Source organism: Epinephelus fuscoguttatus, linkage group LG11 (assembly GCF_011397635.1).
Source record: "Epinephelus fuscoguttatus linkage group LG11, E.fuscoguttatus.final_Chr_v1".
Taxonomy (NCBI): Eukaryota; Metazoa; Chordata; class Actinopteri; order Perciformes; family Serranidae; genus Epinephelus; species Epinephelus fuscoguttatus.
In genome coordinates this window covers 27,355,234-27,372,947 of record NC_064762.1, presented here as the reverse complement: position 1 = coordinate 27,372,947, position 17,714 = coordinate 27,355,234, and the positions used below count along the sequence as shown (strand labels likewise).

The 17,714-nt window shown below is 38.2% G+C and overlaps 1 protein-coding gene across 1 annotated transcript in view; it reads right to left on the bottom strand.

Moving 5' to 3' along the window:
- LOC125897583 (exostosin-1) overlaps positions 1-17,714 on the bottom strand; it is a 68,287-nt gene that overhangs the window by 37,203 nt on the left and 13,370 nt on the right. The window contains exons 4-5 of the mRNA XM_049590981.1: positions 8,566-8,684; positions 6,368-6,463 (exon numbers count right to left, since the gene is read on the bottom strand). Coding sequence (XP_049446938.1) covers positions 6,368-6,463; positions 8,566-8,684 — 215 coding nt within the window. The remainder of the gene's footprint in view (positions 1-6,367; positions 6,464-8,565; positions 8,685-17,714) is intronic.

Sequence of the window (17,714 nt, the reverse complement as noted above, 5' to 3'; positions counted from 1 at the left end):
CGGGAATGTCACGTAACAGTTGTGAGTTCATACGTGCACATATGTGCAGACAGAATATTTTTCTGTGATACTGCAAATGAGAACAATCCACAAGAAGTCACACTGTCAGCTTCACGCTAACAGCTGACATTCAAAACGCATGTCGCTTCAATCTCACCATCAAGAGTCTATTAAAACCTGAAATAGCTCTGCATTATACAATAACACAGTATAGAACATCATCTAATACACTGTACACAACATCTACATCATCTCCCTGCTGTGTTACTGTCTCTACAGCTGTTAACACACAGAGGCTAGTTTGCATTATTTACTTATATCAGTGGTGCAATCTCATTAAATACATTAATTCAAGTGCAGCACTTAAGTTCAACTTTTAGGTAATTTATGCTACTTTAATGCTTCTGCATTTTGGAGTGAATTATTGTACTTCTACTTAACTTTTCAGAGCAACTATGAACAAAACTAAACAAAAATGTACCTATTTTTTTATTTTCTGTGTTCTTTCACACATTGACCTTTAAAAATAAAAATTCCTCTCAGTCTGGGCAGCAGTTGTTGACTGTACATTCAGTAAAAATGACAAGATGACAATGTAGACTAAATAATAAAGATATAAAAGATAAAGATATAAAATAAAGTTTTGGGTTTTTTTGCTGATTCATTAGCAAGTCATTCGCGGTCCATTCAGAATGGACCCACGACCCACTTTTGGACCACGACCCACCAGTTGGGAACCACTATTCTATATAGTGGCTTAAGCAGTCCACTGTAAAATGTGCAACTTGAGGAGAAGTCACAGATATTACTTTGTATAAAGTGAATAAAATCTAGACAGAGATCTTGTATCAAAGGTTACAATATTGTAACCCTAGTTCTATTAACACAGCTGGAGCCCTCTACTGGACTCTTTGGGTAACACTGCTGTAAACATGAGCACACATTTGCACACTGAAAAAGCATAAACATAGCCAGTCAATCAGGACATGCCTGCCCGAAAACATGCAAAACCTATAGTATATAGGGAGGCAGATTCCCATATTCGACATCCTACACCCATCCTACACAGGCTCCACCCTCGACTGGATTTTTTTGGGTACAGTGGAGAGGGCCTGATGAGTGAACACGCTGTTTGAACTTAACATCGACCCAGCCACACTGATCCTGACTGACAAAAGGTTAGTTGTTGTAGCCCAGCTTCTTCTTCATAACCTAGGCCACTACAGCAGAGACGAGGGGGGCTCCAGCCAACCCAGGTAGTGAGCAATCGAACTGGGCAGAGCTGTGGCCTAACCTTGCAGGGGTCAAAGACAAGCATAGACACCCTCCACAGCACATTTTCCAGGTCATCAAGGTACACAGAAACATGTTGGTGTGTCATGTCCAATTTGGAGTCAAGTACAAGGCAGCTAACATACACCCAACCCTTTCCACCAGACCTGTGTTGGTCAGTCTACTACTTGCGAACGCTAAAGTGTGTGAATGCATACTCATGAGCAGAGGAGTATTACCCAAAGAGTCCAGTAGAGGGCGGAGGCTGTGTGATTAAGCCAAGGTATTTTAAAAGAAATGGAACATAAGGTTTGAGGTGGTGACACACTGCTGTGATATGCTGTTACTAACTAGCTAACTTAATCTTAGCTCTGTGTGGCTAAAAGCTCAAGATTGATTTATGGGTGTATGTCATGATATTAATGGTTGAAACTGGTTGGTATGAGCTTATGTAAGCACACCTCATATTTTAATTTACAGGAAAAAATGTGATTGGATTTTAATATAACAAATAAATCAATTTGTTTTTCATATGTTATTTAATAGGTGCACAATATCAGCAGGAGTCTTGCATATAAAGGAGTTAAAAAAGGCATTTTTCATTTAATCTTGACCTTCAAAAGAACATTAGAGTGCTTTAAAGTTAATCTGTCGATTTTCTTCTATTACCTGAAAGTGTATTTTGGGATGTTGAGGGGTGTGGGACGCAGCATGGGAAGACTTTGCCCCCAATGCCCCAGTCCTCCACCAAAGCAGATGGAAGACAAAACTGAATTGCTGTTATTATTGAAGTCAAAAGTTGCAACTCAAAGCTTCCTGTGAGAGCAGTGTATTAGACAGATTGCAGGATGAAGCTCTGGACTCCTTCACAGGTGTTTTTCACTTTTAATAGTTTAACCTCCTCTCACATTGATTTGGGAAAGGTGTAAAATTTTCCACCCTACCAGGTGTGAACAGAAGACAGTGAGGGAGATGTCAGTCAGGCGCACACCTGCGGAGAGGTTAAATCAGCTAAAATAATTGAAAACACCTGTGAGGGTAATCAGAGTCTTTAAATCCATTTGATTATACTGGTTCAAAAGTGTTTTCGGTACATACGCAGCAGATACTGTTACTGATGTAGAGCTCACTTTGGAACACAGACGAGAAGAGTTTTTCAGCTTTTAAAAAATCTAAACATTGTGGACACTTGTAAGCAGACAACAGACTAAAAGAAGTATTTATAAGTGCCACTTGCTGCAGAATTGTCTGCAGCAAACAAACATGCTCGATGGACTCTTCACTTACAAGAATAGTCTGAGGCACTCGGCAGTAACAGAGCTAATAAAAGCCTCACATTCTCAGTGACAGAAGAGTTAAAACTGACTAATACATTTCAGCCTCAGTGAGCCTTAATCAGGGCCCACTCTTGTTTTTCTTTGGGTTTTAATATAATAACAACCCAAAAGGGTCTGAACATCTGGCGTTCCCAAGGGTGCTTTGTTTAATTTCCTGAATCATTTATCATGAAATGAAGCTCTAAATGGTGCAGAGTTCCTCCCGGTGGCTACAGCAATACTCAAAATACACATCATAGGATCATTTTAGCTCTACTTTAGCTTTCTATGTCTGTTATGTTGAGGTTTTATGTATCAAGATTTTGCTGATTTCTCTCAAGTTCAACTATTTTCACATTGTTGTGAGACTGGGTGAATCCTGATCATTCAAACCTCCAAAGTGAAGGCTGATGGTGATCACGCTCATGCTGTCGCACCCCAATCCTCTCTTGTCCTCTTGGGCAAATCATCCAATAGTGCGATCACAGTTGATTTGTTAAGGAAGCAGCTTCTATGTTTTATGATTGTTGTCTGAATTCCTTTTGTTTTGACTTTGTGCCATTGCCACTAAACAAAAAAGCTTACACGAAAGAGTGCAATCATGCTATTGCTTGTGTTGTTGAACAGGGGTTAAGGCTTTTCCTTGATTTCAAGTTGAACTCATCTACATCATTCTTTTGCATAGGACTTGCTTCTCACTTTAAAAGAGCTTTGAGCAAAGCAGCCATTTCAGTGTGTTATAATGGTGGTTTGATGAACTGGATTATTGTTGTTGAACACATATTTTTATGTTGTGGCAATCATCTTACCTCGATGCTGATCCGTGTTCCTCCCCTGATTTGAGATTGGGGTGCAAGCCTTAGAATAAAAGGGTAACTCTGTCTAAGTGACAAATGGAAACCGATTTTTTTTTTTAAACTGGTCTAGTATTGAGTGAGAGCACTGCAGATGGCAATGGTGAAACAGGCTACCATGTAACCATTCGTCTTTTAACATCCACTGAAAGTGCTTGTTGTGGTGACTATCGTAAACCAAAAATTTAATTAGTCACTTGCGGTGGCTCAGGAATGTTCTTAACACGTACTCCAGTCCATTAAATTAAACTGTCCAGAAGAAGTTTCTCTTTTGGGTGATGTTCCCATTTATTGCAAAAAGTATAAATCCAAAAGAAAAGGGTTACATACCAAATTATGTTGCTGGGTTGAAACAAAATGCTGGCATACGGTAAGAACCGTGTGCTTCCACCACCGCTCTGCTCTGACTGCTGATAATCAATCAATCAATCAATCAATCAATCAATTTTATTTATAAAGCCCAATATCACAAATCACAATTTGCCTCACAGGGCTTTACAGCATACGACATCCCTCTGTCCTTAAGACCCTCACAGCGGATAAGGAAAAACTCCCCAAAAAAACCCCTTTAACGGGGGAAAAAAACGGTAGAAACCTCAGGAAGAGCAACTGAGGAGGGATCCCTCTTCCAGGACGGACAGACGTGCAATAGATGTCGTACAGAACAGATCAACATGATAAATTAACAGTAATCCATATGACACAGGGAGAGAGAGAGAGAGAGAGAGAGAGAGAGAGAGGGAGAGAGAAACCAAACAAATCAAGAAAAATGAGAAATCAACAAACCCTTTTAACACATGTGAATGTGCAGCTGCCAATTACCTGTGTGATTAACTAAAAATAGCATCAGAGTGAGACCTCCCTCCTCTAGTGGTAAAAAACAAACTAAACACATACACATAAACAATTAAAATATGAAATGGCTCCTACACTTGTTTTTGCCACTGACAGGATCAGATTGTCATTTTAAGTCTTTGACAACTTATTTAAAGGATCCCGAGAGGTGGACCTTTTAGTTAAAGAATAAGCTCATTTTGTTTAAGCAGAAACAGCCCTGAAACTCTATCGCTAATCCCACCAGACTCCATTTAGGTAAACCTTAAGTTTGTCATCGTAAAAAACACACTTCATTCGAAGTCGACAGAAACAAAACAAAACTCACAAAAAAACAGCTTGGGTGGTCTTTCCACTGTTACAGCAATCACCAACTCTGGTTTGATTGAAATGAACCCTTAAGCCCACTTCAGACCAATGATTCGCTACGAGACGAAACCCTTTTAGAACGTTGCAGAGAAAAGATGCAGCATTGTGAACTGGCCGGTCTGAGCTCGACTCAAGCTGGTGATGATGATGCTGATGGTGTCACCTGCAACTCAGGTGGTCAAATTACTGGCGTTTGCTTTTAGAACATAAAGCCTATCACCTGTTCCAACAGCCAACTGACTTGTAGTGAAGTCTTCTGGTAAAATCAAAATGACAGCAGATGGCGTGTTTGCCGCTGCATATGCTGCATCCCTGCCGAGCCCTCAGTTTCCGTCCTTATGGTGTGCTGGTGTCGGACAGTGGATTGCTGCTACTGCTCACTGTATGTGCTTATGTCCCCCTCACACACACACATTCTCATTGACTGATTAATTGGCGCTGGTTTTTCCATATTATTATGGCATGTTTACTGTGAATGCAGTCCACCTGATACTCGTTTTGTTTCTGTTTTTCGCTGTGTCATCACTGCTACAAACACAACTGTAGCCAGTATCTCACTATCTAATCTCATTCATATCTTAATAAGCTACAAATGATTTCAGCCACAAAATAAGCCTGAAAAGCTGGAAATCAGAACAGAAGTACAGAGAGTTGTTGCATAGAGATGATACACCATCTCATCTTGTTGCAGTGGCGTGATCCATCAGGTTCTTTAGAACGTTGCAGAATGTTGCATTGCAAGTATCTGCCTGTTTCAACTTTTCTTGTTGCGAGCCTGTGGTCTAGACTGGGCCTTAATTCACCCTGTAAGATGTGAAAATATACTGGCTTTATACACACTAAAATAACTGTTTATTTAAATGGAGTCTGGTGGGTTTGCTGATAGCAATTTTGGGCTGATTCTGGTTGAAACAAAAAGGGTCTTACTGTTTCACAAAAAGGTTTATCTCTGCAGGGATCCTTTCCATAATGGTGTTAGACATTTATAATAACAATCTGAACCTGTCGGTGACAAAAACAAGCACTTTTAGTGAACGTACATTGATGGTGCGAACATGCCCACAGTAGTTACATTGCAGCCTGTTTGAGTGATGTTGGCTGCAGCCCTGTTTCCAGTCACTTAGACACAAAAACATGGCGAAATAGGATCCAGATTAGGAAAAAAATGGACTTACCCTTTAAGCCATTTGCTGAACTGTCTGTTTACATTTACAGAGTCTGTGCTCTGTTTCTTTTCCATAATCTAAAAAAGAGTATTTGCAACACAGCTGAACTGTAAAGATCATTTCAGCTGCAGCTAAAAGTTGTTCCAGTTTACTGCAATAACATCAGTTTGCAGTTGAACTTTATCTGACAGTTGTTTAAAGACAAAACAATGAGGTTTGGAAGGGCATTTATATGATACTCTTCAGGATATTAACACACAAGTGCACAAAGACACACAAGCGTTCACATGCTAAAATTCCTAAGATCCTGCAGGCGTTTTTCTGATCGAAACTTTACCGTGTTTCATCCTCCATTTCTAGTGTCTTAAAGTTCAGGTTTAATGTATCTAGAAAGCAGCGAGAAGCCAAAGGGTCCATGCTTTCATTTCTGGTGTAGACTGCCAACAAAATACCTTTGAGAATATCTGTTTTTATAAAGCCGAGATAAATATCTTCACCTCTATGCAACAAAGTGTCTTTTAATACATAATGGATGCAAAAAGCCAGCAGCTGTTACCTTGGTCTGTCCTTCAATGACAGTGAGAGGCACGCTGGTGGAGGGCCACTTGTTCCTTGGAGGTAAAGGCTTGTCGCAGTTCCATAAAATCACAATCTGTATGGGAGAAGTGCATGGACTTGATTAACATTATATAACCATCAACATGGTTCTACTTTGGTTTCTGCATAGAGATTTTATATACTTTTTTTTTTAAAAAATAACTGATATCTTTCACAAAGTAAAGGATGACGACACAGTAGGATCTATTTCAGGATGCATTTTTCATCTTTAAGAAGCATCAGGCTTCAAGGTTAATTGAAGAACTCCTAATTATCAGAGGAAGTACACCATCACGTATATAAAAGGTATTTTCATACATATTTTAGCTGTGGTATTTTTAATAGTGAAAATAAAATGATAATATTCAGTGAAATGATCATGAAACCAACAAAGTTTATTTCAACTGCTATTATACAGTATAACTGCTACAAGAACTGTAGTTATAGGAAGTCTGACATATATTTCAATAAAGCTCATTAGTGTCGAAGCACTTTTCACTTATATAAGTTTTCTTTAGTGCTTATTGTCATGTCTATTCCTGGCACATCTTTCCTGTGTGATCAGTTTATGATGAACTGTAAAGGCGTGTTAGTTAATATCTATGTAATGTAGCAAAGGAAGACTCGCACACAGAACAATAAAAGATTAACACTGGAGTCTGGATTTTAAAAAATCTCTTTTTTGCATGTTGCAGTCTGATTCTTAATTTATTCTGTGTGCGAGTCTTCCTTTGCTGCATATAATATGCACAGAAGTCAAGCAATTATGTGTATTAAAAAACACAATGTTGGCAGTTTTGCAGGGCATAAGGGCCACTGTGAAGAAAAAAATATATAAAAATAAAAAAAATTACATGGCTAACATCAAAATATTTTGAGAAAAAAGTCATATAATTTTTTAAAAAATCATTAATGTTGTGGATGCTTTTGTTTAGTCTGTGCTGTTTGTGTTAATGTATTTGTTTTGTTGTTGTATTTGTTCAATTGTGTTGCTGTCCTGAAAAAAGGGGTAATTTCTGCCCAATTAACCCAATTTAATGTGAAAAATCTTGAGAACACAATCGTATTATATTATGAGGAAAAAGTAATATTATGAGAATGCTATGACAATAAAAGGTTAAGTTACCAAGACAGGTATATTTCATATCTACTCTGTCAATAGTGCTCACCATCTGTCTTTTTTGTCTATATTTTTTTCTACTAGTTTTTAATATATATCTTATGATCAGAATATTAATATTCTTTGTACTCTATGATATTTATGGTATCGTATGTAAATGTGCACATTCTAGATCTACTCAGCCTTTGTTTTACTTTGATATTAATCTTATTGCATTAAATGTCACGATTTTATTGACACTTTACAAGATAGAATTATAGTTGCTTTTGCCTGCTGTTGCTTTTTTGAAATGTGTTTGCATTTGGATTATTTTAATTTAATTCAATTCAATTTAATTATCTATTTTAATATTATTTATTCTAACTGAATATTTTAAAAGGTAAACCTGTTAATGTAATCTATTAATAAAATAGTTTGCATCCCAGTGTCCTGGTGTGTGCCTGAACTTTGGATTCCTAGTGGTTAACATGAGTCAGAGGTGACTTTGTTATGGTTGGATAGGATCACGTGTGCATGTTGAAGTTTTTCCTGACTATCTCGATGTACTGTACAGTCACTATTTTTCCTTGGAAAAGGTGGCATCACTTTGTTGTGACTGGTAGACAGTCCTGGTTTGTGTCTGCACACTCTATCCTGTCCATGTCCCTCCTCGCTTGGCATTTCATTCCAGTAGCCAATATGATTAAGGTGCTTACATGTATTGGTGAATCCTTAGATCATATTTTTTGTTTTGGAGTACTAAAATAATGTGACCTTTTCTTGAAATCACACATTTATTTTCCACAGTGGACCTCATACCCTGTTGTGTATAAGGAATAGCTGAACTCCCTCATGAAACTGTACTAACTGAAGGTACAAACTGGTGAAGAAATGAAAAACAAAAGGAAGAATAAAGAGTGATACATACAGTATTAATACAAATACTGACATCTTTTGATATCTTTTATACTTTGCTTTGTGTCGTATTTAACACTGTACCCATTATCATCTCATTAAACCAGCAGCACACCACAGTAGGATGGAGACACACTTCCCACCTGTGCACAGAACTTGGACTTGGCTACAGCGATGATGAGCTTCACCACAGGGGAGATCTGGGACTGCAGAGGAGTAACCGTATGGATCACAGCTGTGAACTGCTGTGACGGACTCTTACCTGGACACACACACACACACACACACACACACACACACACACACACACACACACACACACATAGAGAGGAACCAGAAACAGTTGTCATGGGTAAACTGTATTTAGGTCTTTAACACAGCCTCTCCATAAAGCTCCATAACAGTTAACTGGACACAGAGTGCTCCGGCTGCACCCGTCATCAATCTTTCTGACAGGATATATACCCCCGCCTCCCATGACTGAGCATGAGTAAACACGTCTAATTCAAGAGTTTGCCTTGAGTGTCTGCTGTAGTGAATTGTGAATCATGCTGATTTGTTCCTATAAGGAGTAATTGTATTTTCTGCAGCCTCACAATAAAGCAGCACTTGTTAGTTACTTTCTTGCCTTTTATTGGGGCAAACAAATGAACCAAACAGGACAAAAAGAGAAATTATGAAGCGGAACCAAACTTTAAATTACCCCCCCCCCCCCCAGATAAATGATCCCCAGCATACGCTACAATGAGTAAATGGAGTTGAGGAAATTGATTCCCCCTGTGGCAGACTGTGCCAAAGAGACGTATCAATATTATGAAGCATCGGCTACTACGATTGGATTTTATTTTCTGTATACATTTTCTGCTCCATAATAAATGAATCCATTAACGTCTTGCTGTATCTTTAAATAGAAGAGCATATTAAGTCATGTCATATGACATGTTGACAATAATAGTTTGATTACCCTAAGATTAAGGTGACACAAGCTTGTTATGATTCTGTAAATAGTGTTACAGTGGCGTGCAAAAGTTTGGGCACCCCTGATCAAAATTTAGTTTACTGTGAGTAGTTAAGTAAGAAGAAGAGGAATTGATTTCCAAAAGGCACGAAGTTAAAGATGAAACATACTTTTCAATATTTTTAAATTTTAATATTTTACCGTTTCAAAATAAAAATAAAAAGGACAAGCCTGAAGCAAAAGTTAGGGCATCCGGCATGGTTAGTACTCGGCAGCGCCTCCTTTGGCAAGTATCACAGCTTCTAAATGCTTTTCATAACCAGCTAAGAGTCTTTCAGTTCTTGTTTGGGGGATTTTCACCCATTTTTCCTGCAAAAGGCTTGTAGCTCTGTGAGATTCTTGGGCCGTCTTGCATGCACTGCTCTTTTGACAGTTTGGGACATGTACAGCCATTTTTGTGGCCACAATGGTGGGTGTTTTTTAACAGCACTCTAGGACATACACAGCCATTTTTGTGGCCACAATGGTGGGTGTTTTTTAACAGCAGTTTGGGACATGTACAGCCATTGTTGTAGCCACAGTGGTGGGTATTTTTTAACAGCAGTTTGGGACATGTACAGCCATTGTTGTAGCCACAGTGGTGGGTATTTTTTAACAGCAGTTTGGGATATGTACAGCTATTTTTGTAGCCACAGTGGTGGGTATTTTTTAACAGCAGTTTGGGACATGTACAGCCATTGTTGTAGCGACAATGGTGGGTATTTTTTTAATGACAGTTTGGGACATGTACAGCCATTTTTGTAGCCACAATGGTGGGTATTTTTTTAATGACAGTTTGGGACATGTACAGCCATTTTTGTAGTGACAACAGTGGGTATTTTTTAACGACACTTTGGGACATGTCCAACCATTTTTGTAACTACAGTGGTGGGTATTTTTTAATGGCAGTTTGGGACATGTACAGCCATTTTTGTAGCGAAAATGGGGGGTATTTTTTTTAATGACACTTGGGGATACGTACAGCCATTTTTGTATTGATAAAAGCAGGTATTTTTTTTTTTATTTTTTTTTACGATAGTTCAGGACATGTCCTGTTTTTTTTTTGCAGCAATGAAAGTGGGTATTTTTTAACGACACTTTGGGACATGTACAGCCATTTTTGTAGCGAAAATGGGGGGTATTTTTTTTAATGACACTTAGGGATATGTACAGCCATTTTTGTATTGATAAAAGCAGGTATTTTTTTTTTTTATTTTTTTTTACGATAGTTCAGGACATGTCCTGTTTTTTTTTTGCAGCAATGAAAGTGGGTATTTTTTAACGACACTTTGGGACATGTACAGCCATTTTTGTAGCGAAAATGGGGGGTATTTTTTTTAATGACACTTAGGGATATGTACAGCCATTTTTGTATTGATAAAAGCAGGTTTTTTTTTGTTTTTTTTTTACGATAGTTCAGGACATGTCCTGTTTTTTTTGCAGCAATGAAAGTGGGTATTTTTTAATGACAGTTTGGGACATGTCCAGCCATTTTTGTAGCGACAATGGGGGGTGGTTTTTTTTTACGACACTTCGGGACATGTACAGCCATTTTGTATTGATAAAAGCAGATATTTTTAACAATAGCTCAGGACATGTTCTGTTGTTTTTGAAGCAATGAAAGTGGGTATTTTTAACAATAGTCCAGGACATGTCCAGCCATTTTTGTAGCGACAATGGTGGGTATTTTTTAACGACAGTTTGGAACATGTCCAGCCATTTTTGTATCGATGAAAGCAGGTATTTTCAACGATAGTTCAGGACATGTCCTGTTGTTTTTGTAGCAATGAAAGTGGGTATTTTTAACAATAGTTCGGGACATGTCCAGCCATTTTTGTAGCGGCAATAGCAGGTATTTTGGAATGATAGTTCTGGACATTTCTCATTGTTTTTGTAGCAATTAAAGGGAGTATTTTTTAATAGTAGTTCGGGACATGTCCAGCTGTTCTGGTAATGACAAAAGCAGGTATAGTTTGGGACATGCCCTGTCGTTTTTTTTACGACAAGTAACTATTTTTTAATGATAGTTTGGGACATTTCCTGTTTTTTTTTTTTGTAGCAACAAAAGGAGTCATTTCTTAACAGTAGTTTGGGACATGGTATTGGTGCCAAAACATAATGTATTCCTAACCCTAATTTAAACAAGGATTTTTGTGCCTAAACCTAGCCAAATGTTAATCACAGCCGTCACAACATGCAATCTAAAACTAAACCGTAAAGAGAGAGAAAATTTCAACATAATTGCTACAAATTAAATGTACAAATTTAACATGTGAAACCTTCATATCCATGGTTTGCAGCAATGTACAATGCCAACATTTATTCTGGCGTTTTGGTTGGGTGAGAGTAAACCACACAATAAGTTTCAACTGTACAGTCGGGTGATACCTCTCTGCGGGTGCGTCACTACAAATAACCCCTTTCACATCACACAGTCATTTGAACCATTGTTAATATAAAATAAGTGATCAGTGTAGCTTTCAAAACAAAAGAGATAGATGCCCTTATGTGGGAATCTCAGAATGTACAACAGGGGCAGATATGGGAACACACATGGACGTAATATTAACAACAACTAAAGAAGGCGAGGCTTGGAGGCACATGGCATGCCAAGTGTTGGGTGGGGATGGGAATAAGGGAATACACATCCTCATGGATAAGTGGAGCCAGAGTGCTCTTTAGTGTTGCTCTATCCATCTCTCTGACACCGGGCCCCTGACCGGCCATCTCAGGTGGGCTTAGTGGTATTTATGGAAGCGCGAGGTCTGCCCTTGAGGGGGGTCACAGAAATAGGCTCAGTCCTTCTGTTTCATCTGTGTCTTCTTGGAACGAGCTCTGCCACATTGATTTTCATTGAATTACCTACGTTTCTTTTATTACGGACAAATTGTTCCACCAATGAGAACGAGGTCATTTTTGTGTGATACATAAAAATGGATAAAATAACTGATGGTAGTGCTTTACTTTTTAGTGGGGGTCTAACAAAAGGCCAACTGCATTGGTGAAACTTTTATTAAGACAGTCTGTAGATAATAGCCTGTGACCATTCTCTTAAAATCTGCTTCTTGTAATCCTGACTAATTCATGGAGTGGTCGAGGTCATATGTGGGTCATTAGTCCACGTAGCTGCAGCGTAAGAGTCACATGAATCACAGTATAAATGGATCTTAAACTGCCAGGGAAGAGATATATGGAGTCGTCAATAAGTGGCGTCATTTTTGTTTGTTTGTTTGTTTTGTTTTTTTTTGGTGTGTTTGTTTTTTCAGTAAAATATAGGGTCTGGTGAGTGGACAGCTTCCTGTATTTCTGTCTGCAGACAAGTGTCACTATCTTATTACCCTTCACTCTATTGCATCTACTGGTGTCATTAAAATTAAAAAGGTATTGTACCAGACACTTGACTGCTGACCCTTAAAACGAGTAGCACATAGTGGCTGAGTATTGAAGAGGTATTCTCTGTGAGAGCAGAAGCAAAGAATCCAATGTTCCAAAGCAAATAGATGATGCTTTCATTTTCCCCATGGATATACACACACATCAGAAGGAATATGGGCTTCATTGTCTTCCCCAGGGACACTTCAGCCCCACCTATTGATTAATAATATCATAAAAGGTGTACGAGTTATCAACAGTGTGTGTGTGTGTGTGTGTGTGTGGCTTGTGACAGACAGCACACTAATTAAAACAGTTGTTGTTCCAACAGTTGTTGGAATTTTAAAAAATGCTAAAGTGAATATAAACTTATCAATATGCAGCTGAAATGAACAGAAATTCATGCAAATTGAGAGGGACAGAGAAGAAAATACACTTGGACTGTTTCATGCATTTCAGCACCATGGAGAGAGGCCAACGCATATGAGTGTAAAAAGAGATGGATGGTCTGAAAGGTTCAGGACCGTGAAGAGAGACTGCAGCTGAGACTTCATCCAGGAGCCAGGGCCCGTATTCACAAAGATTCTCAGAGTCCTCTCAGAGAGCTCCTAACTTAGCCTAAAAATTCCTAGCAAGGAATCTTAGCTTAAGAGTGATTCAGGAAGTTTCTGAGAGCAACTCTGAGCAAGGAGGGGACAGAATCTTTTATCCTAGTGAGGAGGTGTGGTTGACCCCGTTGCTGGGTATGACGCAGTCTTCTAAAAGCTGTGATTGATTGTTACAAAAAGGAAAAAAAATGCGCTCCTAGTAATGAATGGACAGTGAAATGAACCGATCATAGAACTTAGACTGTATTAAGAAATGTGTAATGGTGAAAATAATTTTATGTCATGATGATGAAACTCAGCAAAATTAAATTAATTGTTACACAGCTTCAAAATGTTTGAACGTACCTCATTCACATGCCGATTATTATATTGATTTGCTTATTATGTTTACTCGCCATGCTGGTAATTTTACTACTTAATCTATTTGATATTAATGGTGGACGCAGACTCAGCTGTCAGCAATTACTGTGATTGCTGGCCTCCTTGTAAAAAGCGGTTTGATTTGGCAGAATGACCAAAACAACGAATGAAATGGAGAAAAAAAGAATGAAAAAGCCGAACTGGACAGAAGAGCAGTGCCTGCTGTTGGCACAGCTCGTGGAGGAGAACAAAGGAGTTTTAAGAGGGAAATTCGGTCCCGGGATCACGGCACAAGGGAAGAGGTAGACTTGGAGTGCATTGCCCGACAAATCAATGCGTCGTTCCCTCCTTTTATGCACAAGCGATGAGTGTGAGAAGCGCTGGTACGTGCTGCAATCCAAAGCGGGTGTTATTGTGTTACTATGCTGGGTGGAAAAAGTAAGCTCATCCCTGATGAGGTTAACCACAAACATTATCCCTGCACTATCAAGCCGGTAGCGTCTTATTAAATCACTGTCATTCAATATACGGAGAATATCTCTCCTTCCTCTCTGTCTTTCCACCATCTTCTCTGTTTAAGACACTCTTAGGCTTCTTAAAAGTCCTCCTCCCTCCTCTTAACAGTTTTTCACCTTAGGAGCTCTCTTAAGGCCTAAGATGCTTTGTGAATAACTTTTATCTTACCAAGGGAAAATTCGAGGAATTCTAAGATTTTTCTTAGAGTGACGTCACTAAGAGCTACTTTTAGTCTTAGGATTCTTTGTGAATAAGGGCCCAGATCCTTTGCAAGTTTTAAGGCTCAGCTTGCACATGCACTTTGTTCACAGAGTCCATGACTAACGGTGAATTTAGGTCATAGATCATTTAAACTATTTTGAATTAAGAGAAATACATTCCAAGTTAATCAGCATAAATTGTCCACACATTGCTTAGAATATAAGTAAAAGATAATGTTAAACTTGGCGTAGCTCTATGATATTAAAATAAATAGTATGAGCTATATTTTCTCACTAAGTACATGATTGACAACTTGAAAAAGTCTCTAAAATTCAGGAAAGGAGTGTGGTGGCCTGTTTTAAGTTTGATGTTTCTAGCTCAAACTATGACAAAGTAGAAAATAAAATAAAATAAAACAAAATGAAAACAAAACAAAACAAAAAAATAAAATAAAAATAATGAAATAAAATAAAATACAATAAAAAAATGAAAATGAATAATAATAATAATAATAATAATAATAATAATAATAATAATAATGAAAGAGAAGTGAATTTGATAATTTCGTTTAAAAAATTAAAGGGAAGTCAGTTTGAGGATTTTGTAAAAAAGAAATAAATGAATAAAATAAAACAAGGGAAGTGAGTTTGAGGATTTCTCCCAACTTTTTTCATTATTTTCTATGTGGGGAAAATAAATAAATAAATAAATAAATAAATAAATAACTAAATAGATAAATACTCAAATAAATAAATAAATAAATAAATAAATAAAGACACTATTCTACAAATTAACAAAGACAATACAGGACTACAGCCTTTATCCTAAGAAGATCCAAATCCAAAACAAAGCAAGAAACAAACAACAAAAAATAGAAATAATAAACACCCAAATTATTTACCTTAAATCAGGTTTCAGTGTTTCAACTGCAGACACATTTTATTGCCAGCTATGCAATAATCGTGCACTTAATCTTCTATAATCCAAATAAAAAATAGCTTGTCAGTGCACCTAAAAGGAGGCTTTTTGACTGGATTTTCATCTCTCATTACTCATTACTGTAACAGGAAGTAGTGGTTATTTGGCTCTAGCCATTGCAATTTACTAGAGTTGTTCTGATACAGAATCCAGTATTGGAAATGCCTACAATGCTGATTTGGGTTTTGGCTTGTACACCCGTCTATGCAGCAATCTACTATCATTTATTAATCAAATTTAAAGTAGCTTCAAACCAGAATAAAATGGCAGTTTTCCCAGAAATCACTTCTTCTTCACTCTCCAAAAACAACAACCTACTGTGCATAGCAAGTTCTGCTTTGCAGCCGCTGCCAACTACTGTTTTAAAGCGGTGAGGAATAATTGATTTCTGGTAAATAATGTAACCTCAGCCTTTAGCAAAATGTCAGCAATGTGGCGATATTTTACACCGGAGAGTCCCACCAGTAATCATCCTGTTTTTTTTTTTATGACTGACTCTTATATTAGATGATACAGAAGGTTATGTGTTTGCAAAGGGTTTAACCTGAGCCATGCCACACAGCAGCGATAGCAATCATTTCACATCCAGACAGGATTAGTAGTACACAGCTGTTTTTTAACACAATGGTTTCAGATTGGTACCCGGTATCAGCTGATACACAAGTTCAGGTATCAAAATCTGTACTTGGAAGGAAGAAAATTATATCAGGGCATCCTTAAAATTTACCTCAACACACCTCTGCCTCTTAGAAATGTCTACCTCTGCAGAGACTCAGGCAATAGCAAAGAATGTGTACATATTTATGATCAAAAATAGATTTGTTGATCAGTGTTGTCCCATTCTTCACACTCTCCTCTGTAAAGATATGTCCTGATGGGTCCTGTACAGCCATAGCATACTGTCACAACATGTTTTTTGTTTTATAACCTAAAGTAGCTCCACAGCACAACTTTCCACAAACCAGAGATGTAACTTGAGCCATCAAATCAAGATTTTCTAACAGCTCCCGAGGCCACTGCGTCTGAGCAGTAAGTCAGACTTTTTTTCTAACTACCAGGCAGAAGTTGCAACTGCTTCGCCATCAAAAGTTATGGGAAGGTAGCAGAGTGAGACCAGCGTACACACGGCACTGACGACAAGTTATTCCCCGGGCAGAGGCACTGGAGATGGCAGCAGCTAAAATAGTGATTTACTGCGGCGGCGTAAACCAAACTGCCCCATCTTTCCTTCTATCCCTCGATCCCTCCCTTCCCTCTTCCTGCTAACCCTTGTGTCCACAATTCCTCAGAGAAAGACAAACATCGATCTGAGTTACAGCCTCAGTCTCTCCAGTCTGCTTGCATATCTATACACACCCACGTATACATATACACACACACAGCAGGCCACTTTCTCTTCACTCTTTGCCTGCAGCTTTAAGTTTCTGAACTCTTGCTTCAACAGCAGTCTGACAACACACACACATTTACATATTCTTGTACATTTTGCAAATTTTAATTACTGCCTCAGTTATTAACCAGCAACACAATCTATGGCATGAGGTCAGCTTTTATGCATGCAGACTTCTAAACAACCAGAAACCAGCTCCTGGTCTCTGATATGCTTTTTGTGTCCTGAGATAAATCCAGCAACAGCTCCCAGGCAAGCTCTTGGTGTCAGAAGCAACAGCTTGTTTTGGATAAACTGAAGAAAAAACAGGAAGAATTTCAGCTACATTAACAGGTAATCTAAGGAGGAACTTATATCCTGATTGATGGATGATCTCTGGCAAGAGCAGTGCAGCGACATCGCCATTTTCCCCATTTGGTCTGACTGAGGCAGAGGTCTCAAAGTCTGACCCAGTGAACCAGACAAAACTAAGACAACTGAGTGGCTGTGGAGGATATAAATGTGTTCCCACGGAGTCAGTTAGTTGAGACCTGCTTCTTTGCCTATGTTTGTTACATTTTGAAAAATTGGCACCAATAAATGTATTCCAAATTAGCAGCTAGCACTTCCTGTTTGCATGGATGTATAGACAACTATCACTGGATTGTTTTCATACTAGGGATGCTAATTTCCCATAATTTTGCTTTTGATAGCCCAGTGCCCATTAAAGCAGTAACTAACCTATTATTATTATTTGGGGCAAAAATTCAAAACGACATGAATTACAAAAGGCCTTTCCTTTTAGTCTGGCAATCCTTTGATTCAGTGATCTTTAGCATCGCATTTCAAAGCGCTATCAATATAGAAAAGGGGGAAATTTTAATGTTTTGT